This window comes from Sander lucioperca, chromosome 4, assembly GCF_008315115.2.
Source record: "Sander lucioperca isolate FBNREF2018 chromosome 4, SLUC_FBN_1.2, whole genome shotgun sequence".
Lineage (NCBI taxonomy): Eukaryota > Metazoa > Chordata > Actinopteri > Perciformes > Percidae > Sander > Sander lucioperca.
The window spans coordinates 21,044,753-21,069,904 of record NC_050176.1 but is presented as its reverse complement, the minus strand read 5'-3'; the positions used below and the strand labels follow the sequence as shown (position 1 = coordinate 21,069,904).

At 40.9% G+C, this 25,152-nt stretch overlaps 1 protein-coding gene across 1 annotated transcript in view; it reads left to right on the top strand.

The window, feature by feature from the left end:
• The window catches only part of LOC116049886 (slit homolog 1 protein-like), a 79,878-nt gene that overhangs the window by 37,419 nt on the left and 17,307 nt on the right, over positions 1 to 25,152 (top strand). Inside the window, exons 5-25 of the mRNA XM_031299932.2 lie at positions 679 to 750; positions 1,291 to 1,362; positions 1,817 to 1,888; positions 2,446 to 2,609; positions 3,176 to 3,323; positions 5,895 to 5,966; positions 8,171 to 8,242; positions 8,813 to 8,884; positions 9,499 to 9,642; positions 9,749 to 9,912; positions 12,845 to 12,868; positions 13,817 to 13,961; positions 15,174 to 15,248; positions 16,806 to 16,949; positions 17,350 to 17,493; positions 17,584 to 17,750; positions 18,372 to 18,510; positions 19,227 to 19,295; positions 20,448 to 20,519; positions 22,458 to 22,529; positions 22,752 to 22,823. Of these exons, the coding sequence (XP_031155792.1) occupies positions 679 to 750; positions 1,291 to 1,362; positions 1,817 to 1,888; positions 2,446 to 2,609; positions 3,176 to 3,323; positions 5,895 to 5,966; positions 8,171 to 8,242; positions 8,813 to 8,884; positions 9,499 to 9,642; positions 9,749 to 9,912; positions 12,845 to 12,868; positions 13,817 to 13,961; positions 15,174 to 15,248; positions 16,806 to 16,949; positions 17,350 to 17,493; positions 17,584 to 17,750; positions 18,372 to 18,510; positions 19,227 to 19,295; positions 20,448 to 20,519; positions 22,458 to 22,529; positions 22,752 to 22,823 (2,175 nt within the window). The remainder of the gene's footprint in view (positions 1 to 678; positions 751 to 1,290; positions 1,363 to 1,816; positions 1,889 to 2,445; positions 2,610 to 3,175; positions 3,324 to 5,894; positions 5,967 to 8,170; positions 8,243 to 8,812; positions 8,885 to 9,498; positions 9,643 to 9,748; positions 9,913 to 12,844; positions 12,869 to 13,816; positions 13,962 to 15,173; positions 15,249 to 16,805; positions 16,950 to 17,349; positions 17,494 to 17,583; positions 17,751 to 18,371; positions 18,511 to 19,226; positions 19,296 to 20,447; positions 20,520 to 22,457; positions 22,530 to 22,751; positions 22,824 to 25,152) is intronic.

The following is a 25,152-nucleotide window of genomic DNA, read 5'->3' as shown; positions in this document are numbered from 1 at the left end:
AGCAGTGTTTAGATTGGCATGAAACTAGCTGGTAATGGTGTGGGTCAGCCCTACTGATAGTGGGTGGCTGCAGGATGACCCAATGTTCACCGGAAACACTACTGGATATTAAGATCTAAAGCATTAGAATTGTGTCAATGCTGTAAATTCATATACATTATAAATGGGGTTTTTTTTCAGGCTGTTGTAATGTTTATTTTTTCTTCTTCTAGAAATGTATTTGCTTCCCACTAAGTCATCTGGCTTTCACAAATGGAGAAGAAGATATGAAGGCTTTAATGGCATCAGCAATACAACAACACAATATTGCCAAAGCGTCATTGAATAATCATATTACATAAATAAAATAAAATGAGTAAAAAGAAAACCGTAAGAAAAAAAGAAATCATGTATTTAGTCCTTCCCAAAGCTTGGGTTTTGGGGTGTGAGCTGTATGTCTCTCTCTCTCTCTCTCTCTCTCTCTCTCTCTCTCTCTCTCTCTTCTCAGATTTTCATTTCAAATATGACAGACTGGTAGGACCAAACATGTGCTACTGTACCAATGCATTTGCAAGGATTGCTTTTAGTGTGTTTATAAAAACTGTTGAATGTGCAACAATTAAAATCAGTCAACTAAGATGAACTAAAATTTGTATCTTTCAATTGCAAGTTTCTCTCTCTGTTCCTTGTTTTTTTCAGGGACCTGAGTGAAAATAGCATCCAGGCCATCCCAAGGAGGGCCTTCAGAGGGGCCACGGGTCTCAAAAACCTGTATGTGAAAGTACACACACACACACACACACACACACACACACAACTTTCAGTGTTATACACTAATTCAGAGCGCTTTCACCCTGTTATCTCTCCTGTTTCCTCTCCTCTTGCTTCCTCTCCTTTTTCCTCTCCTCTCTCTGCTTGTTTCCTCCTCTCTCACTTCCTCTCCTGTTTCCTCTCTCCTCTCCTGTTTCCTCTCCTTTTGCTTCCTCTCTGCTTCCCTCCTTTCTCCTGGTTTACTCTCCTCTTATTGATCATCCTCCCGTCTCTTCTTACACTTACATTTCATTTTCCTCACCTCTCCCTACCCACTTCTCACTCACGCACACCATACTAATACCACACACATAAAGCACAAATCAGAGAAAACAATTGACAACATCAAATACACAATCAAAATATGTCATATCCTGTTTGTACAGATAGATTTATGTAAGATGTACCAAAAGGATTGATCACTTGATTGATTGATTTGTTAGTTGGCTCAACTGATTGACTAAATACGTTATGTTACTAATACGTTCCTTTCATTACCAGTCAGCTGGATAAAAACCACATCAGCTGTATCGAGGAGGGGGCGTTTAGAGCTCTGCGATCTCTGGAAGTACTGTGAGTATTTTGAAAAGATTAAACCTGAAGGAGTTCAGATTTTTCGGCATCTCTCTGGGATAAGCGCAGTCAATGAACGTTTGTCTTTCTTTTCACAACAAAATGATGCTTTCGTGATTTCTAAATCCCGTTTCTGTAATTATTCTTTCCCTCATTTTCTCTCACTTTCACCTACTGTCAACGTTTTAAAATGTCTCTCCTTTTTGTCACACCCACCTTTTCTTATTTCTGTCTTGTCTTTTTGTCCTCACTCTCCTACGCTCTCTCCCTTCGTCTCTCTCACCCTTCTCGTCCATATGTCTCCTCATCTTCTCCTCCCTCACTCTTTCTTTCTCCTGTCCTCTCTCCTATCTTTTCTCACACCACTTTTTGCTGTTCTTTTTTATTCCTCTATGCCTCCTCTTCTCTCTCCCTTTCATTGTTTCTCTATTTCTGTATGTCTCTCTCTCCACAGCACTCTGAACAACAACAACATCAGCAGTATTCCAGTCTCCAGTTTCAACCACATGCCGAAGCTCCGCACGTTGTGAGTCCTTCACGTCAATGCACTATGTTACCCACAATGCCACATTTTGAAAACAGAACCACAATGATGGCAGATACTTACCAATACTTGTTTCTTATTTATCAATTACTTGTCTCCTTCCTTCCCCCTTTCATTCCGTTATTTCTCCCTCCTTATCATATCCTGGTTCATTTCCTCTCTTCTACACTACTTCCTTTCCTACTCCGTTATGTCCTCCCACCTATCCACTCCTCCTTTTACAATTTCCCTCTCTCCTTTGGCTTGTTTTTCCACACTCCTTCCTCATTTGCTCCTTCCTTTTTTCTTTTTTTTTTACCTTTCCCTTTAATTCCTACCTTCACCCCTTCCTCTTTTTCCATTCTCTTTCGCCCCACTCTTCCTTCCTTCCCTGTACACTTCCATTTTCTGCCCTCCTTCTTTTACATCATTCCCTCCTTACCACCTCCACTTTTTCCTCTCTCTTTTACTCCCATCTGTCCTTTTTCCCTCCCTTCCACTTCCTCCCCTGATCTTCTCTCTCTGTCCCTTCTTCTATATCCTCCCCCCTTCCCTCCCAGTCGTCTCCACTCCAACTCTCTGCGTTGTGACTGTCACCTGGCCTGGTTGTCTCCATGGCTGCGGCAGCGGGGGGCTTTAGGCCTCTACACTCAGTGCAGCTCTCCTCCCACGCTGAGGGGCCTCAACCTCGCCGAGCTGCGCAAGAGCGACTTCGCCTGCTCAGGTACGGCAACCAGACCATCCAGAAAAACGTGATTATGCGATCGCATAATTCAATGCATAATCAGCCAAAGTCCGCATATTTATGCGGGGATACATTTTTTCAAATACGCCACACTTTCGCCGCATAAATTGCCGATTTCTGCGCAAAATCTGCGGAGCTTGCATGATTTCATTTTTCATTGCAAAAAAGTCACATATATCTTAGCAGAAAGTTGAAAAATGTTGCGTTTACTTCACACAAGAGCAGCCATTTTCCCCTGTTGCCATGGAAACGTTCACATTGACACGTGAACATCATGGAAAAGCTGCAAACCCTGCGATGAAGCAGGATTTTTGCAAGTTCCCGCAATTTCATCGCATAAAATTGCATAAATATCCCGCATATTGCATCACATTTTTTTAAGAAAACGTGCCGCATAATCAAGGGTTTTTGCCCGCAACAATCACAAAAAAACTCAGCATTTTTCTGGAAGGACTGGGAAACCCAGACAGGGACACAGCACACTCAGGTCCGAGTGTGGCTGATGGAGGGGGAGTTGGATCAGTTTGTTTCTTGTTTGTTTGCAGGCCAGGGGGGCAGTGCCTTTGTTCAGCCGTGCAGCCTGGCGTCCGGCTCCTGTCCTCCGATGTGTTCCTGCAGCAACAACATCGTAGACTGTCGAGGGAGGGGCCTCACTGCCATCCCTGCCCACCTGCCTGAGGCCATGACTGAGATGTAAGTTTCCCAGGAGTAGGGCTGGCTGAAATGGCAAAAAAATCTTCTTTTCCGATATATAGGTCATTTTATATCTCGATAACGATATATATCACGATCAGTGTTGGGCAAGTTACTTCCAAAATGTAATACATTATTGATTACTAGTTACTTTCATTTGAGTGTAATTAGTTATATTACAATATTACTGTCTCTGAATTGTAATGCTTTACACTACTTTTGCGATACTTTTGTGTTACTTTCACCAAAATAAAAGCGGAAGAATGACTTGGCAGGTAGCTTGTGAATTTCACCACTGGATCAAAAAAGTCTCAACTTTATCCACTATATACATCATAATGTATTCATATTATTTAGTATTATTAATCTGAATCTGCAAAGTAACTAAAAGCTATAAAATAAACAGTTAAGTAAAACGTACAATAGCCTACTTGACTCTGAATTGTGGTGGACTAGAAGTAGCCTAATAAGTAGTAGAAAATAAAAATACTCAATTAAAAGCACCTTACAATTGAACCGAAGTAACCTACGGATTGCGTTATTTTGTAACGCGTTACTCCCAACACTGGTCACGATATAGCACGTTTTCTGGTAATTCAGTAAATTAATAGTCTATGAGAAATAACCACATGGTAAAGCTTTTTTGTATACTGCTGTTAAATAAATACTCGACAAATGAAAAGTACTAAGTATTTTCTCATTTTATTATGAACTTTGGTGCAAAATAGACATAACGTGCAAGAATCAGAAACGTAAAGAGTCGTCCAAATGATATAAAATCGCCCAGCAAAAATGGAAAAGGGACTTTATCTCAATATATCACGGTATCTGCTCACATATGTGAAATCATGGGTTATGTAATGCAGTTGATGTTGATCACATTAGACTGTGTGGTAATGTACAAATGTAAAGTTTAATTATAAAACCAAAACTACAATTTTCAAATATTCCCTCAGGTATGCCAGGGAAGATTTTCAGAGAAGTTTGAGTTTTTGTGCTCGTTATTTTTCAATTCAAACAACCTAATTGTGTATCTCGAAATCTCCATATGATTTTTTTTCATGATATCGATTTCATTGAAAGACGATAAATCATCATATTGAATTTTTGCCCAGCCCTACCCAGAAGTTTACATTTTAACTTTTGATCCAAACATTTTTGATCCCATGTTTTTTTTTTTTTTCCAATATGAGTAGTAGTACAATTGAACACACACTGGTTTTGAGATACTTAACTGCACTCTCTACATAAATCCTGCTGCACTTGAGCCCGGTGGCTGACGTTCAGTAGCCAGACGGGGCAGTTTATCACGGCGGGTGGTAAGAAAGTATCTAATAATAAATAGACCATACAGGCAGTAACATGTACTTTATGTATCAGCCAACGTGTAAAACGTTCTGATGTGTAATCCAGCATTAAAGGTTTGACGTGCTTGTCTCCACTGCAGCTTAGAGAAATAAAGTCATGTCTGCTGGCAGAGAGGGAAACCATTGTGAGGGCTGAGTGGTACCAGCAGACATGCACAAGACAAACCAGAACACACAGTACTGTAGATGGGATGTTGCCTCTCTGATTAAAGCTTCATGAATAGAAATCTCTGCCAACCACAGTTAGACTAATGTGCCTGTTGGCTGATATACAGGGCCATAAAAAGATACAATTGAAGAATAATTTTTCCACCAAAGGTTTAACAAATTTAAAGATTTCTTTTTAATATTTGTGAAATTTTTTTCGTAAGAAACCAGAACACAGACGCTTTTTGTCCTTTATTTTATTTAACTGGCCCAAAAATCTGCAGCACCTTGGTAAAAATATGAATGTTGATTTAAAATCGATGCGTAGGTGAAGCGCCATCTCATCTCAGAAGCTGCTGAAAACGTGATGACTCTAAATATTTAGGATGTAATGTCACAAAGGAAAACACCACCCACATTGTTCTAAATTCAAACTTTTATTTCTCACATTTCTTATAAGATATAAAGTATTTTTAGTTTCGCTTTGAATGAAAATCAAGCTGTAATAGTCAGAGCTGGAAGAAGTATTCAGATCCTTTACTTAAGTAAAAGTACCACACTGTAAGAAAACTCTGTTACAAGTAAAAGTCCTGCATTGAAAATGTTACTGAAGTAAAAGTATGTAAGTATCGTCAGGAAAAAAGTATTGAAAGTATTCAATGCAGAAAAACCCTCACATTTTAAAAACTGGATATGAAACAAGGGTCGATAGCAGCACAAAAAGCTTCAAAAGCATCAAAATAGCGTTAACTGGACTTGTAGGCCGTTATATTGTTAGGTAGTTGCATTTATTTAAGACATTGTATTTTATAAACGAATTCCACCTCTGGTAATAGTTAAAGGGGAGCAGCTTTGAATTAATATGCATGTGGAGTTTGAATGGAAACTGCAGACAGTCCATTTGATGGAAGTAACATCCAGCTGCCAGCTGTGCTGTGGTGTGCAACGACCTACAGGAGGCAAATTATTATATACTTATATGTCTCTCTCTCTCTCTCTCTCTCTCTCTCTCTCTCTCTCTCTCTCTCTCTCTCTCTCTCTCTCTCTCTCTCTCCAGACGTTTAGAGCAGAATGGCATCAAGTCAGTTCCTCCGGGTGCCTTCACCTCCTACAAGAAGCTTCGTCGAATGTGAGTTCTCTAAAGACATAGTCAGTCAGAAATGTTGAGGTTCGAAAAAACAACCCATTTTGGATTAATGTCACTGATTCTTCCACTTTTTGGACTTTTAAAGTGCTCATATTATGCTTTTTGGCTTTTTCCCTTTCCTTTATTGTGTTATATATCTTTTTTGTGCACGTTATAGGTTTACAAAGTGAAAAAGCCCAAAGTCCACCCCAAAGGGACTTACCATCTCCAACAGAAAACACTGTTCACAAACTGCTCCAAACAGCTCTATTGTAGTCCAGCCTTTACTTCAGAGACAAACGTGGTCACTTTGGAACACACGTTATAATGCTCGCCTAGCTGCTAGCATGGCACGCCCTCATACTCTGCTTCTGACTGGCTAGTAGTCCTTACCTAGGTACTGTCAGGGCACGCCCTCATACTCTGCTTCTGACTGGCTAGTAGTCCTTACCTAGCTACTGTCAGGGCACGCCGTGTAATTATGACTGTTATGACACCAATTGGTTAAATATACACTACCGGTCAAAAGTTTGGGATCACTTAGAAATTTCCATTCCACTCCATTACAGACAGAATACCAGCTGAGATCAGTTGCATTGTTTTTCTAACCAGGGCAGCAGTTTTCAGATTACATTATGTGTTTACATAATTGCAAAAGGGTTCTCCAGTGTTTTCTCAGTTAGACTTTTAAAATGATATCAGATTAGTAAACACAATGTGCCTTTGGAACATTGGATGAATGGTTGCTGATAATGGGGAATGTAGATATTGCATTAAAGATCAGCCACCCACTCAGATCAGCTGGTATTCTGTCTGTAATGGAGTGAAATGGAACTTTCTAAGTGACCCCAAACCTTTGACCAGTAGTGTATATGTTTCTTAACAGGAGGTAGTTTGAAAGTCAGCTAGACTAACACCATCTAGCCAGAGAAGCTGCTGTTTTATGGCTCCACCCCGTGAGTTGTATCCCTCTCAGCCAATGAGATTACAGTATATCTGCCCCCCAGAGGGCCGATGCCTCTGGGGAAATTGTCAGTGTTTTAAACTCTGATCTGCCAACTCGATCGCTCTCTGCTTCTTCTGTCTCCACTGTTCACCGAGCTGTGGTTTTCCTGCTCGACATAACGAACTGCCCCGGTGGATTTTCAGCATGGAGGAGCGCTTGATTTATGTCAGCCTGCAAAGCGATGCAGTCCCCATCAGAGGCCTTTTAAGGCTCTTGCATGATAAATCAAGCACATATCACTGTGATCCAGTGAATATGTTTAAAATGCACATTTGACCACAATAATAAATATATATATAGTATCGCTTTGTACCCTATTTTATTTTTCTTCTCTTTCTTTGTGGCTTTTGTTCTGTTCACTCTCACTGCTTCTTTCTTTCTCTTTTCCTTTGCCCATTTCCATCCTCAGACACTCTCTCTCCATCTTTGTCTCTCTGTGGTTTTCCTTTTCCTCTCAATCTTGTCCTTCTCTCCCCCCTCGTCCTCTTACGTCATCACTGTGAGATGAGATGAGACGGGGGTTGATTACATTACCAGGCTGGTTGAGGTGGTTTGTCTTAAAATGTATTATGACAGTTGAGCGACAGACAGGTGGCAGCAGAACAAGGATTTTATAATCTGACATGTTGTGTGGTTTGGCCCGGGCCAGACCAAATCAGAGATGTAAAAAAAAAAAACTTGAAGTTGGCCAGCAGAACGCTCACTCTCTAAGAGCCTGCCTTTCACATAAAGTGGCTTTCTCATTTTTATAAGTGATTTGATTTGAGGATCAGAAAAATGAACAATAAAACTAGGTCAGGTTTTTTTGCCCTCGAGTCCGAGTCAGAGTCATTTGATTTTAAGTATCTACCGATACCGAGTCCCGATCCGATACTTCTATAATATATAAAAAAAGAATAAAGAAGAGCGAAAAAACGGATCCAGGATGTTCCTTATTTTTTATTTAATTCAACTTATTTTAACATTCAACAACTCTGTTAACAAACAGAGCACTTCTGTTACATATCTCACAGTTTGCTATGGCAATGTTGTTGTCATCAGCTTTATAATACCTCCAGATCGCAGACATACTCGCGCTTTCCGCTTCAAGCTGCTTCCGTGTTCTACTTTGCCGGTGTGGTCATTGTTTACAGTCGTGTGTGTGTGTGTGTGTGTGTGTGTGTGTGTGTGTGTGTGTGTGTGTGTGTTATCTGTTTCCCAGAGACCTGAGTAACAACCAGATATCTGAGATCGCTCCTGATGCTTTCCACGGCCTGCGCGCTCTCAACTCCCTGTGAGTAACACAGAGTGTCTCAGTGTGTGTGTGTGTGTGTGTGTGTGTGTGTGTGAATAAACTGTTGGAGTGTTATGAGAGTGCCTTTACCAATATGTGTTTACATATGTCTGTATTATGCCTGTCTATACCTCCATATGTTTGCACCGCATGTGTGTGTTTGTGCGTCTGTTGGTATGAATAATTCAAAAGTGGCGCCTGCTCTCTATAAACAGAGATTCTCTATGAACTATCAGGGCTTACACAGAATCACAGCGGATGGCCTGCGGGTCTGCGTGTATATATGTGAGTGTGTCTGTGTGTGTACATATACCTATACATTATTTGCGTGTACTCTGGCATTAATCTGTTCCGTTTGTGGATTGTGTGTGAATGTGTTTTTTTGTGTGGAATATGTGCCGGGTTATGGTGGAGTATGAAGCCACCTAAATGTTTTTACCAATGCAATAAAAGTCTTACTGTTGTTTATGATGATGTAAATTGATAAAACATCATCGTAACTTGTTACACACTGAATGAATATATTTGAATATAAGTTTTAATAAAGGAAAAAAACATTTTTGTGTGCAGGGTTCTGTATGGAAATAAGATCACTGAGCTACCCAGCGGAGTGTTTGATGGCCTGGCCTCTCTGGAGCTGCTGTAAGCCCAAACCACAACATGCATATATATTAGTCTGAGCTGACATTTACACTGACTGCGTGTTACGCAAATTCATTTCAGGTGTCAAAAAGGCTCCAAAGAGTCCATCATTTGTTAGATTGTTGGATGGAAATGAATGTGTCTCGGTACAGTTTTTGCCAAAACAAGCTGATGTAAATCTGTTTCTCATAACTCTTTTTTTCGATAACACTGCCAAACAGTATCCTCTTTTGTACCACACAATGCATTTCACATGCGGAAGCTTCAGTTGTAGTAGTTGTGTCAGCAAGAATGAGGACCTTTTCCACAAATAGAGACAAGACGCAGCTGCAGAAATGTAGAAACAGAACCTTGATTTAAAACCGCTATGTAGAATAAAAAAACAAACAAACTGGGAGACAGCCGTGTAGGTAGCTCTTTTACAAGATTTAAGAGTTTTGTGAGAAAGCGAGTCAGCAACTAAACCGTTTGTTTATTAATCCAAATCTGGTCATGTTCAAACAATTTTCAGAAGAGGCTTTTTTTCCCCACCCTAGATATAAATCTTGTAATAAAAACCGCTTTTGTGAGATGTCATCAAGTTCATTATGCTAATGTTCTCTTGTGTTTATCAGGTTGCTGAATGCCAATAAGATCCACTGCATCAGAGCCTCGGTGTTCAAAGATCTGGAGAACTTGGCTCTGCTGTCGCTGTACGACAACAAAATCCAGAGTCTGGCAAAAGGCACCTTCAGCTCGCTGCACAGCATCCAGACACTGTGAGAAAAAAACGCACACACATGCTATTTTAAGTTCTGTTATGTTCTGTTCCACTCCATTCAGTCTGTTCTGACTGATGTCCTGCCCCCTGTGATTTCCCATCAGCCACCTGGCCCAGAACCCCTTCGTGTGTGACTGTAATGTGAAGTGGCTGGCCGACTTCCTGCGTTCAAACCCCATAGAGACCAGCGGAGCACGCTGCGCCAGCCCTCGCCGCCTCGCCAACAAACGCATCGCACAGATCAAGAGCAGCAAGTTCCGCTGCTCCGGTCAGTGCCTCTTTCTGTGTGTGTGTGTGTGTGTGTGTGTGTGTGTGTGTGTGTGTGTGTGTGTGTGTGTGTGTGAGTGAGAAAGACTGGAGTGTGAATTGAGACGGGTAGTGACAGTCTGGTTTTATAGCTGTAAGATGAACTGCAGCAAAGCTTCCCTCGAGAGATATATACAGTGTGTGTAAGAAATGCAAATCATTATCCTCCCAAAAGCCCTTTTGTCATATACATGTGCTATTAGCATATATATTAGTTAGTGACGTTCTGTCAGACACATTCCCTTCTCTGTTCACAGTCTAACATCCAGAGTGTTGCACAATGCTTCATCCAGAAAAAGCTGAACCAACAAGAACTTTCCGTCTCTTGTCTGTTTTCTTTGATACAAAACATCATCACAGGTCAGATAAGGTGTACTAGGTGATTATTCCAGTTCTAAAGATCTGTGATTGGGTACTGTTTATCCCCCTGTCTCAGACTCGTATCTATGGTGCTCCAACTACAAATGCTTGTCAAACATGTTTGAAGACTGCCGGAGCGTTTCGGCTAGCTTAGGCCGCCTGCACACTGCCTGCGTGGCGTGAGCGTGTCAGCTGCGTGACGTGTCCGTTTTTATTTCGGCTCCCGTGTTAACAGGTTGGAGCTTAAACACTGCCTGCATGACACGCACGTCTCTGGCGCTGAAAATGCGTGCATGCTAGAAATAGGACTGCCGCCTATTTTTCACGCAACACGCAAGCGTGTTGGAAGCGTTTCCAGGCAGAATAGAATAGGAAAAGATGTTTATATGTCATTTTGACATAAATACATTAAATAAATGACATGTTGATGTTTGAAAGTCTCTAGGTTTTGACATAAATGCAGATATAAATGTCATTTTAAAAAATAATAATGAATAATTATCGATTTTCAAATATTGCACCTGTCAATACAGAACGCAATATTCTGTAGCCTATTTTGCCGTCAATACTGCCGACGTCTTTGCTGTAATCAAATCAGTATATACTGTATTTATGTTTAACATGAAGTATACTACTGAGAAACATACATGTGTACAGACAAGGCTAGCAGCAGCGCCGCGTCACGCAACAGAAACGCCACGCAGGCAGCCTTACCAGTGTCAGACGCACCTGAGGTAGACAACTCAAGAGTATTTTTCTCAAATCTCAGAAATTTGAGAGTGCAAATTTATTTTTTAAATACTTTTTATTGATCCCCAGTGGGGAAGTTAGAAATCACTACACACACACATGCTCAGGACCTATTCATGCACAAATGGAGAGATGTCAGAGTTGAGTGGGCTGCCAGTGCTGGACAAGGGTACAGTGCCTTGCTCAAGAGCACCTTGGCAGTGCCCAGGAGGTGAACTGGCACCTCTCCAGCTATTAATCCACACTCCGTACTTTGGTCCGTACTGGGATTTGAACAAGCGACTCAATAATAGTGTCGCTGTCGGGCAGAAACCTTTTTTTTCTTTCATAAATTGATGCTGTTGGTCACCCTTTATGTCTGCCTGGGGGTTTTACAAATATTTAAACAGTGACAATGTGATTTTGTTTGACTTTGTCTGAGAAAAGTAGCTCAACAAAATGTTTTCAAATTAGCCTTTTTTCATTTCCTGAAAAGCAGCCGTTTTGGACATACAAGGTTTTCGCTCAACAGCGACGATATGTACTGTATGTTTTCTAAGAATAACAACATTATTTGAAAGCTGTTCATTTTGCATCATACTTCTGTGCTGTGGGGTGTAGTAACCACTGTAGCCTCTAGGGGTCCCTGGTAGGCTTAGACCAGGGGTCACCAACACGGTGCCCGTGGGCACCAGGTAGCCCCCAAGGACCACATGAGGAGCCCTCAGGCCTGTTCTAAAAATGAAAATTGAATATTGATATTATCTGTTTCCCACCTTGTTAAGTCATTGTTGATAATTATTGATAATAGGAAATGATTAACGTGATCAGTGTCTTCACATAGATGACTATCATTAATCATTAATAATCATATATAACTAAAGGCAAACTGAGCAAATTAGTTATTTCAGAAGAGTGTATCAAACTGGTAGCCCTTCGTATGACTCAGTACCCATGAAGTAGCTCTCAGTTTCTAAAAGGTTGGTGACCCCTGGCTTAGACTTTAATTCTTGTGAAATTAAGTGCAGGAAATGTTCAGGTTCCAACCGCAAAACAAACAGTACAACAAAAACAAGTTTAATGTTTTCATTATAGAGTTATATAATATAAATAATATCTTATTTTTGTTGTTTTAGACCTTAGAACCGTTATTATATACAGATCTCAAGTTCACCTCAAAAATGACAAAACAAATGCAGTTAACAGCTAGTTTAGTAACACAGTGAGAACCAGCTGATGAAAGGGAAAAGCGTGTGAAGTGTGGGATACAAAGAGACTGAAAGAAATAATGTGTGAAAGGATACAGTATTTGTTAGAAAGTGCCACAGAGTGCGTGACAACAAGATAAGACTGAAGCGAGTTAATCACATCGATTGTAACTGGATGCCTGTGACTAAAAGCTCCTGGTCATTTCCTCCACCAACACCATGCCAGGGTGTGAAGCCAGCCCCTGGCCGGTGAAACCATGGCAGGCTCTTTGATCATCACATAAACTGCTCCACGCTGCTTTAGTCCACTGCCAGGCCTGGAAAGCTGCACGCAGGCCGACGCATCGCTTCCAGAAAATGGCAAAACATGGATCTGGAGACAGATTGTTTTACGCCTTCTTTCATGTTTAAAAATGTTAACGTTTGCTGCTGCCAGTTTTACACAAGACATCCTCCAGGAGTCTGTGTGTGTGTGTGTGTGTGTGTGTGTGTGTGTGTGTGTGTGTGTGTGTGTGTGTGTGTGTGTGTGTGTGTGTGTGTGTGTGTGTCAAACCTTTTGACTGACATGGTTTTGTTTCTTTTTCTTTCACATAACAGCCAAGGAGCAGTACCACATCCCAGGTGATTATTTGTGTGTGCATCTTCTAGTATATACTTGACTGCCAAGCCTAAATGGTTCATGCCTGATCAATTAATGTAACCCAAACAGCTTGACAGGATTTAATAACACTAGTATGCCCCACTGCATAGTATTATATTGCCTATTATTACCAGAACAAGATGCAGCTTTTAAATCTGTAGTCTTGCTGTTTGTGAAACTTGTCAGTTCATTCTCTTCTGGATGGACAGGGACATTAAATGTCTTCAGAGGCAAGACCTGAACTTCTTTAACATCTACTATTCACACAACAGTGATTTGTAATCCTAGTCATCTACTTTGGCCTGTGATATCAAGTTGGACCTGGGTTAAATACAGGATTTGTTTTAGTTTGTGATAGCTCAAGTGAGCAGAATTACGACTATTTTTATTCCTGTTGTGTTTAAGTGAAAGGAACAATCTGTGATCCTAACTAAAGATCGCCCACTGCGAGAATTCAAAACAAGCTGTTAAGCATTGATTGAACTGATTGACTAATAACATACGTATTGTACGTAAATGTTTTTGTAGATATAAAATCAAAAATAGTTTGGCACCTCCATGTCTTGTTTTTAATCTCAAATGTATCTAGGAACTAATGTGGCCAGATTCAGTATCTTCTGCTTCCTGGAAACCTTTCAATCTTTCTAATCAAAAAAAAAAAATTGAAGCAAAGAGAGAGAGATTTGTGTGTTGGTGTGTACATCCAGTCAGGTTCATATTGATATCTGAATAAAGGAAAGAACTGTCAATCATTTAGAGACTACCACTACAAATGTATCCATGGCTCTGCCAGACCACTAAGAGAGAAATGAGATTGTTGACCCAGTTTGACCCACATGAGTCCTTTTTGTCTGTCCCCCTGTGTGTGTGTGTGTGTGTGTGTGTGTGTGTGTGTGTGTGTGTGTGTCTGTGTGTGTCTGTGTGTCCAGGTACTGAGGACAGACGTCTGAGCTATGAGTGTAACAGTAAGCCGGTGTGTCCTGCCAAGTGTCGCTGTGAGGCAAACGTGGTCGACTGCTCCAACCTCCGCCTCACCAAGTTCCCTGAACACCTGCCCTCCTCCACTGAAGAGCTGTGAGACACTTAAACACCCACACAGAGCACACATACAGCCTAATTAGAGTCTACGGTTAGCAGAAGGCTAAACTATTAGCAACATTTTCTCTCCATCTCTGAAACCTTTCGACAAAATCAACACACGTTTTATTGCGCTTATTGTCAGACTCTCATCTAGACTCTTTGAGAAGTCTGTCTTCCTTTTTTTGGGGTTGCTTTTTAATGTAGTGTGGAATCTTTGACCAATGAAGGAAAAAAAATAATTCTGCCTACCCCAGCTTTAATGCAATATACTGCACTGCAATTTCTTTTTGCTTATCTGATTCAGTTCAATTCAATTGTATTTATAGTATCAAATCATAACAAGAGTTATCTCAAGACACTTTACAAATAGAGTAGATCTAGACCACACTATATAATTTAAAAAGACCCAACAATTCTAGTAATTCCCCCAAGAGCAAGCGTTTAGTGTGACAGTGGCGAGGAACACTGATAACATACAGTGTATGGTGATACTGGTTAGGGCTGGCTCTAATGATTATTTCCATCATAAATCAATTAGTGTTGGGTGTTTGTTTGTTTGTTTAGTCTATAAAATGTCAGAAAATATTAATCTTGAGTTTAAGAAGACCTTAAATTGCTTGTTTGGTCAAATCAATGACCCAAAATGTTCAATTAAATGATTTCAAACAAAGAAAAACAGCAAGTGCTCTCTTTTGAGAAGCTGGAATCAGTAAATGTTTGAAGGTTGACTTAAATGTATGATTGAATTGAATTTTCCATCCAATTTTCTTTCTATCAATTGGTTAAGTGTTTCAGCACTAATGCCAATATATTTGTGATTAGGCTATATCAGCCTTATTTATATATCAGGCTGGCTGCAGTATACACAGTTATTAATATTCTATTGGGGGATACTTTTATTCAAAGAGCCAGTCCCAGCAGGGTCGACAGTGTTAAAGCCATACTCTGCAAGACACACACACACACACACACACACACACATACACATGATTACACTCCTATACATACCTCCTGTACATACACACACAGACTGTGTATTAATACACACACAGACACTTTATGGATATCCATGTTGACATGTTGTGTATGGACTCATACTGCATGGATGCACGCTCAGTGGACAAACACACACATTCCAAACCGACTCTTCTGCTAATGATGTTTTTGCTCCGTCCTCCTCATGTCTGCTCTCCGGGACCGTCCCAGGCGCCTCAACAACAACGACCTCTCCGTGCTGGAGGCCACCGGTGCCTTCAAGGGCCTGTCGCAGTTAAAGAAAATGTAGGTCACTCAGAAAACTTCCAACAATGACAAATACCCTTTCAATCATCAAAGGAAAGGCCCAGAAGATCTCATTGTCTAGCCCTCTGGTTCCCAAACTTTTTCACATCAAGGACCCTAAGCGTGACACAGATTAGATCACAGACCCCCATGTGACAAGATTTTGTCCCAGGGTCCCCCATCTGATAGGGTTAGAGTTAGCTTTGTTTGCTCTTAGATGTTTTATCACAGAAAGTGTATGAAACCCATGATCAAAACAGTCATACATTCTGTCATTGTATTACTTATGGTTGGAATTATAGTAATAGAATAGCCGGCTTTTTGCTGGGGAATCCCTGAAACCCCCTCAAGAACCCCACTTTGGGAATCACTGGTCTAGCCTTCACCATGACCATGAAAGTCAGAGTACAGTACTTCATTTCTAATGTTTTACTTGGACAAATTATATGGAGAAAGTACTACAGTAACAATTTATTTCACCACTGGCAAACGTATCTCCCAAAGTGCTGACAATTGGGCTGGCTGACTTCCACCACATGAGTAGACAGCTTGCTTCAGCAGAGTAGATTATCTTTTTGCTAAATGATCATATTCCATTGGATTCAGTGCATTGCCTTGAATCTTTACATTCCATACAGCCTCTTTTTTTCTAAATGTTGTTATATGTACTGTACATATTTGTTTCTGTATTTATTGTTTGTTTATTTCATTTTGAAGTTTAATATGTTGATACAGTATGCACTAGGGGTGTGAATCTTCACTGGTGTCACGATTCAAATCGATTCGATATCCCGATGCGTCACCTCCTCAACATTATTATATATTGCTACACATGGTTTTCATCGACAAATTCAAGCAGTCAGATATGTATGAGCTCCCCTTTTCATTGTATCTGCTCTTAAAAAAGAGGAGTCTGAACTAGAGCTGTAATTGGGCCTTAAAAGTTAAGCCTAACAAGTACATTTTGATTGACAGCTTTTTAAAAGCCTGAACCCGTTTACAGTCCGACATTATTCAAATGTGCGCGTGCACACAGCTCTTTTGCCTTTTGCCAAGAATCATTTTTTAACATCATTTATTCATGACTAACGTAGGCTCAGACTTTGCTTTCTTTGCCGGTGCAACCAAAACGTAATCGCCAGAGGCCAGCCTCCGTTTCACCTCCTCACCATCCATTTTCGCGCTAATCGAAATGCATCACCTGACCGCTCATTTACCACGCAACCCAGAGCGCGAGCGCAAGTCCGAGCCCATGTAAAATTATAGAAATTCTTCAGCTCTAGTCTGAACACCGCAGACAACAGACAAAAAGACAGAACCAAAAAAAGCAGCGACCGGAAAATCACCAAGTAACATCACTAGGCAATAGCCGATTATCATCCAGGTCCGCATCGTGATGCATCGATGCAACGATTAATTTCAACGCCCAACAACCAAGGCAAATTCCTTGTAAGTGTTACTTACTTGGCAATAATTCCTTAAGATTAAGAATGGAGCTTTGCGATACAGGGTGCAGACTGCAGAAAACGTTTACTTTTTTTTCTCCCTTCCTTTCAGTAACTTGAGCAACAACAAGATCTCAGAGATTGAGGACGGGGCGTTTGAAGGCGCGTCCTCGGTGGTGGAGCTTCACCTGACAGCCAATCATCTGGAATCTGTGAGAGGAAGCATGTTTAAAGGCATGGAGGGACTACGCATGCTGTGAGTTCACTTCATACTTCATACATATTCATCATCGGAGAGAGTAACGTATCAATGAGACCCCTGAAGACCTCTAACAGATGTAAGCGCAGAAGCAGGTTAAGAGTGATAGACAGTTCTAAAAAAGTTTAAAATTGGGGTTTAATGAGATGTAGGACTCCTAGGTTCAACTTTATTGCCATTCTTTCATATACAAGTATACATTTAATTGGGACCACAGTGCATAAAAAGTCATAACACGGACAACACAACAAGAGAGGAAAAACAATCAAACAATAGACTGGACATAGTGTAATAAATATTCGTTTAAGGCTTCATGTACTCAAATCTAAATCTGTGTGTGTGTGTGTGTGTGTGTGTGTGTGTGTGTGTGTGTGTGTGTGTGTGTGTGTGTGTGTAGGATGCTGAGGAACAACAAGATCAGCTGTATCCATAACGGCAGCTTCACAGGGCTGAGTAACGTCAGGCTGCTCTCCCTCTACGACAACCAGCTGAGCACCATCCTGCCTGGAGCCTTTGACACCCTGCCCAACCTGTCCACACTGTTAGTCACAGACACACACAGACACACACGGTCTCTGTTGTTCTTTGTTATCCTCTTTGTCTCCTACACTACATATCCTCTGTCCATCAGGAATCTTCTGGCCAATCCTTTTAACTGTGACTGCCGTCTGTCCTGGTTCGGGGCGTGGCTTCGGAGCCGTCGAATCGTGACTGGGAATCCTCGCTGCCAAAGTCCCGCCTTCCTCCGAGAGATCCCCCTGCAGGACGTAGCCGTGCCTGACTTCCGCTGCGAGGATGGTACGATACACACACTCCAACATAGGGGCGGCTGAGGCTCAGGAGGTAGAGCGGTCGCTTACTAATCGGTGGTTGGTCGACATGTCAAAGTGTCCTTGGGCATGATACTGAACCCAAATTGCTCCTGATGCTGCGCCATCGGTGTGTGAATGTACGTACATTTATATCTGATTAGCAGGTGTCACCTTATATGGCAGCCTCGGCCACCAGTGTATATGAATGTGTGTGTGAATGCGGTGCTTGTGTGTAAAGCACTTTGAGTAGTCGTTAAGACTAGAAAAGCGCTATATAAATGCAGTCCGTTTACCATATGAACATGAATATACTGGGACAGACAGGAATGTGATCAAAGGGCAGAACAGTTCAAAAGCCTTATCCCTGTAACATGAATCTATGTAGACAGAGATGAAAGAGAAAATGCAAGATGTTAGAGGTGGAGTTCTGTAGTTTTTACATGACTGCAGCAATATGATACCTTACAATGATTTTTTAATACCACATCATGTAGAATATCACCTCTTGACGTTAATGAACTGAGGCTTCCATGTTTTATAACGCTGTGTGTGCAATGTAACTGAAGTAAGCCGAGCCTTCACCCTCCTGGCCGTGCTGTCTGTTCAGGCTTGATTCCGGTGGACAGCAGCTGTGCCCCGGGGCCACAGTGTCCCAGCCAGTGTACCTGTATGGACACAGTGGTCCGCTGCAGCAACAAACACCTGCAGGCTCTGCCCAGAGGACTCCCCCGCAACGTCACCGAACTGTGAGTCTGACAGAACAACCACAGCAACGTTTTGACTCATTTCTTTTCACATCATGTTCAATAGAACAGCAAAAAATTATCGATTGATCGATTAGTTGTCAACTATAAACTTAATCGCCAACTGTTTACGTAATTGATTAATCGGTTTGAGTCATTTTTTATGAAAAGTCAATACAAATTCTCTGATTCCAGCCTCCTAAATGTCCCATAATGTCCTCCTAAATACCATCATTATAAAGGTAAAAGATAATTTGCATTAAGGCGTTTGCTGTTGCAGAGTAAGCCCTGAAATGTCAGGACATCAAGGTGTACATAGGAGATGTTGTATGACAACTTCATTAGGTAGAGTAAAAGATGTAACTAATAATCTTATCAGCGATGTTTATCTTCTGTGATATAAAGGTTGTAATTATGGGTTGCTGAGGTAGTTGGTACACATTGTAAGACTGACGGACGCATTTAAATTATATTTGAAACACATATCTATCAATGCTCAGATTATTTTTCTGCAGTAACTTTTATTAAGGTTTTCTTGTCACATAGTTCCACATGTTAATTTGATTTCATTTATTCAGCTGAACGTACATCAGGAACCTCTTGACTTTGTGCAGACATGATTGTGTGTGAAATGATTTCAAAAAATCTCCTGAATGGAGGAGGTGAATTGTTAATGCAAAGATGCACAACAAATGTCTCTCTCTCTCTTGTCCTCTCAGGTATCTGGATGGTAACCAGTTCACCAGCGTTCCTAAAGAGTTGGCGTCTTTCAAATACCTGCAGCTTGTGTAAGAGTCGACTAAACCCTACTAATCCTCTCACTCCCCTAACCCTCAGCCCCATCTGCAATCACTCTACTGACATTCTGTTACAACCTCTGACACTGTGAATAACAAGTCTTATTACACTTTTTTTGCTCTACTGCCTCTATGACCACATCTATATCCAGTAGAGTTCTTTAATTCACATGCAGTGCAGTTCTGCTGACACATTTTGTATTGTTTTGTCTTTACTCTTGCACATTGGAAATGAAGTAAAGCAAAGACCACAACGTTTAAGTACTGACTTTAAGCTTTAACAGTGAACAGTGTAGGACTTGTAGCTGATTTTATAGTTGTCCTACAGTAGTTTTAGGACAATGCAGCAAGGCAATCATACCACGCATGCTGATCATATGTTTCAAACAGATTGTCACAGGGAAGATATCACGAGTCTGCTGATGTCTGTGGGTCAGAGAGTCAGTACACCAAAATATTAAATACAATGTCTTTATTGAACTCTGTTCCCCTAAAACTGTGTGACCTTACAGTATATAAAAAGGGCTACAATTCCCACACAGCACATCTGACATGGAATTGAACACCCTCAATTTAAAGCTCAGAATCAGCACTTTAACCTCATAGTTACTCTTTCATTTTATAATCCTACATTTTGGCATGTTGGAAGAAAAGTGGATGCAAAAGAGCTGCATGTGCAGACGCATCCCATGGTAACTGTATTAATGAAGACATCCAGCAGGGGGGGCTGTGGACTGCGTAGTTAAATCTGATGGGAGAAGTCGAGATCACTCTAGATAGCTTCATGTATTTATATATTTGTCAGAAACACATGAACCACTTCATGTGATCAATTCAATTCAATAATCAGCAGCATTTGAAGATGTTCTAATAGGAAAATCTGTGTTTATCTTATGGGGAGAGATCGCAGTATGGGTTATTAGTTTTTGTGTGTGTGTGTGTGTGTGTGTGTGTGTGTGTGTGTGTGTGTGTGTGTGTGTGTGTGTGTGTGTGTGTGTGTGTGTGTGTGTGTGTGTGCGTGTGTGTGTGTGTGTGTGTGTGTGTGTGTGCGCGTATGCTTGTGCGTGCCTGTCTAATGGGACCCCTGCAGTGCATTTGTGTGTGTGAGTGAGTATTGATTGGAATTGACCTTTGTCTTTGCAGAGATCTGAGCAACAATAAAATCAGCTCCCTATCGGATGACTCCTTCTCCAACATGAGCCAGCTCACCACTCTGTGAGTCCACACTCACACGCGTGCGCACACACACACACACACACACACACACACACACACACACACGTTTTAAAGGAGAATTGAAATGCTGTGACAAATCTCTGACAAAAAACTACATTTATCTGCTTTAGATAAGATGTGATCAGTGTCTGTTAATTGAAATCAACATTTAAAGAAAGCGAAAATATTTGCCTTTGACAGGAGGCATCAGTTCTTTTGACACACAAAGTTCAGTGTGTCAGATACAGAAGGATTCAGCCTCAATGGTGAAGAATCTTTTTTCATTACAGATATTTATTCACCATAGCAAAGCGTAATTTAGCTTAAATTTAGTTTTCAGTCATGAGAGGACTGACAATTAAGTTCATAACTTTCCATCTTCAACTCACTGTACAATAACCTCTTAATTCATGTTAAAATGATTACAACATTATTCTTTGGACTATTACTTTTCTCCACAAACCTTGGAAATAGGTGAAGTATGTTAAGAGTCACACTTTATTCTTCTAATTCAAGATATAAATCACCATTGAGCAGGCATAGATTAATAGTTCAAGTCTCTATTTGTCATATGCACAGCAATTACAGGGAAGCAGTTGTTGGCAATGAAATTCTTGTTTTTAGGCTCCCTCCAACAATGCTTCTACAAAATGTAAAAAACAACAACATCCAAGACATAAAACAAAAAATAGAATACATATAAAGTAGAAAACTGTGGTAGACTGGTGTGCAGTAGTAGATACAATTAATCAACTGTAATAACGACAGGATTATATAAATGTGTATGTGTACTGTGATGTGTGCAGATATAAACAGGTAGTAATATATATATATATATATATATATATATATATATATATATATATATATATATATATATATATATATATATATTGCTGCAGTGCGGTACGACTAGGGAATGTAATTTATCTTTTTCAAAGATTGTTGTTACTTCAAAAACTGACAACCACCAAAGTCACAGTACTGTTATCTGTTTGTCTGTCTCATCCTGATCTCAGTCAACCTGTCCTCTTTTATACTTTTGTGGCATCAAAGGAAGTGATGCATCTTACTCCTTTGCTTTGCCAGCTAGCTTGCAGACCTGGGATCCCCTGGCCTGACATCGCCAGACCAAATCACAAATGCGAGTTAGTCTGGAACCTCAGTTCATTTTGGATTTCCATGGTGCATTAACAACGGCCATAGATCACGATGCATCTGCACGCAATTTAATCAAAAAGATAAATCTACAACCAATCAGAGCAACAGAACGTGACGTAGCACTGAGCGACAATCGTAAACACACTACAGCCTGCAGAGTTGAGCTGTGATGGTGTAGCATCAATATGTCTGTGAATGAGTGTCGCTGATATAGCCGTTAGAATTTGAAAATAGTAGGGCTGTCCTCGACTGAAGAAATTCGACTAACACTCATGATTTCATCGACTCATCGATTAGTTGATTGAAACTGAGTTTCTCCACAAAGAATCATGCAATAGCACCACTTTATCTTGTGTTTACCAGATATATGCTCATAAATTTAATGGAAATAAGTCAGCATGAAAAAGAATAGAAAATGACTAATCGACTAAAGAAATCTTAGTCGGCCAGGACCAAAACAACCGAATAGTCGACTACTCGACTAAAGGGAGGCTGCTCTAGGAAATAGTACTTCAACAGAAAGTTTCACATCAGCTGCGAAATGTTGCCATGTTGTTTCATTGCCAATTTTTAGACATTTTAACATAGATTATTTTGATATTTGTGGTATACATGGAAGTCTGGCCAATAATTGTTGATATAGTTACTAACATCCTTACAACCAACTGCTATCTGAGCATAAGCTGTAACAAATGTAAGGAGAAGGCCAGTGAAGTGTGTGAATACTAATTGTATCTTAGAGTTAAAGCTGCCATTGTGTTGTTTCCCCTCCTGCAGGATCCTCAGTTACAACTCTCTGCGCTGTATCCCTCCTCTGGCACTGGGTGGCCTGCGCTCTCTGAGACTGCTGTGAGCTCACACACACACGCACACACACACACACACACACACACACACACACACACACACTCCAAACCGTATCACTGTTGACCTCTTGCCTTATAACAACAACCCATTATCTGTTTTTCCTTTGTTGTTGAGCTTGATGAGACTCGCTGCCTGTCAGAGGGATTGTATACTGTGAGTTTTCAGTATGACCGTTTTTGACCCTCAGCTGTGTCCGTCTTTCAGCTCTCTCCATGGCAACGACATCTCCGAGCTGCAGCAGGGCATCTTCAGCGACGTGGCTTCCCTGTCTCACCTGTAAGCACTGAAATATACATGTAGTTCACACACACATGCACATGTGAAATGACAGCAGCAGCTGAGTGTAATCGACAGCAGGGTATGTCCTCTCTGACAGAATGAGGTCTGTGTGTGTGTGTGTGTGTGTGTGTGTGTGTGTGTGTGTGTGTGTGTGTGTGTGTGTGTGTGTGTGTGTGTGTGTGTGTGTGTGTTCTTGTTTAACTGCATTCGTGGGGTCCAAAAACCGGGAGTCCAGTATACTTGTGGGGTCCCGACAGCTTTGTGGGGCCAAAATGCTGGACCCCACAAGGTTAAAGGGCTGTTTGAGGGTTAAGACTTGGTTGTAGGATTAGGGTTAGAATTAGGTTATGGTTAGGGTGAGGGTAAGGGTTAAGGTTAGGCATTTAGTTGTGATGGTTAAGGTTAGGGTAAGGGGCTAGGGAATGCATTATGTCAATGACGGGTCCCCGCAAAGATAGTGCCACAAACCTGTGTGTGTGTGTGTGTGTGTGTGTGTGTGTGTGTGTGTGTGTGTGTGTGTGTGTGTGCGCGTGCGCGTGCGCGCGCCCTCTGCCTTTATGGTCAAGTTAGATAGAGTCCAGTTATCAGAGAGTGAGTGGTTTGAAGTGGCTGCTTGGTGGATTGAATTAGCTGGAGAGATCCTTAGTTTCCCATGGGTCTATTGATCTGAGGTGCGTGTGTGTGTGTGTGTGTGTGTGTGTGTGTGTGTGTGTGTGTGTGTGTGTGTGTGTATATACAGTATAACCATCATCAGTCAAGCATGACCCATGTGAGTCAATCAGAGGATCCACAATAAGTGCGGAGGGAGGAGACGAGAGATGGATGATGGAGGGGAGGTTGAAGATGAAAAGGAATAAGGAAGGGAAGAGAAGAAGAGGTGATGGAAGGCAGGAGGAGGAGGGAATAGGATGTCAGAAGGGAGGGAGTATTTTTATTTTTGTCGTCAGATGCGTAAAATCAATTCTGAATTAAAATACTGCCAGTAAGGATAATAAAATTGGACTGTAAGGTGATCTTTTGTGACTAAATCTAGCGTTAAGATTGTCTTTTTATTTTTGCTTAGAGGTCCCTGTCTTTTTATTTGTCCAGGGGACGTCTGATGGTGTATCGCCATGGAAATACATTTCATTTGTATTTGGTACCAATGGTAAAACCCGAATGTTTTTCCGTGTGCAAAATATAAATCTTACATACAGATTTCCCCTGCTCTGAAAGATCTTGTTTCTTTGATGATTAGATTTTACGATCGGAATTACAAGGAGGATACAGAAATTATTTTTCACATTCCTTAACATTGTGAGATTGAGCTGCATTTGTGCTGCATTCATGTGATGTCGAAATAGTCTGAAGAATGAGTTCCAGACTGGGGAAATTCACACAGCATTAACATTGTGAGATATGCCTTTGGCGAAGGTCTGCACTCTCCAAGTGCCCTTCTATTTTCCGATTATATATTTGCCAAATTAATTGGTAAAAACTGAACAGACTACACATGTTTTTCAACAAACACTCAGATTATCTAAAGTAAAACACTTATTTTGAGGTTTTACTGAAAGTATCTTCACCTGAAATGTTTGATATAATTCTAATCATTGAAAACAGAACAAACTGTGTGCACAAAGCTACGATAAGTACAGCAGAATAGGTCGAGATTTAACTCGGAAGTCAGTACACAAAATCTAATGGATGTTTATGATAGACAATGAAGAAAGTTAATAGTAATTTTGATATCGACCTCAATGTTCTCCTCCAAATATGTTTAGCGAAACAACCGCTGCGATCATGACTGTTCTAGTTTTAATCTCCATGCCCCCAGATCTCAGCAACACTCGTTTTGCCCATAAAATGTTATCAGAACCAATAGAAATGATGACTACTAGGACAATAAGCACTCATTTCCCTTTAAACCATGCCTTTGTTGATAAAGGCATGGTTTAATTTCATTTACAGCAGTCTAGTCTGACCCGAAGTGATCCACGTGTGGTCATGTGATATTCTGTGTGGGTCAGTGAAAGAATGGAAGTGTTTTCCTCCACATATCTTGTTCTTTGTGGAGTTTAATCGACTGTAAAGAATTGAATATCCTCTCATGTGACCTTGTTCTCTGTGTGTGTGTGTGTGTGTGTGTGTGTGTGTGTGTGTGTGTGTGTGTGTGTGTGTGTGTGTGTGTGCGCGTGTGTGTGCGCGCGTGTGCGCGTGCCTGAGCAGAGCAGTGAAGACTAAGTGCTCCACCATGTGGCTTAAAAAAAATTGTGCAAAAATGTGGATACATTAACTTCTCTTTCATTCTTTCTTTCCATCGGTCTTTTTTCTTTACTTTTTCCTA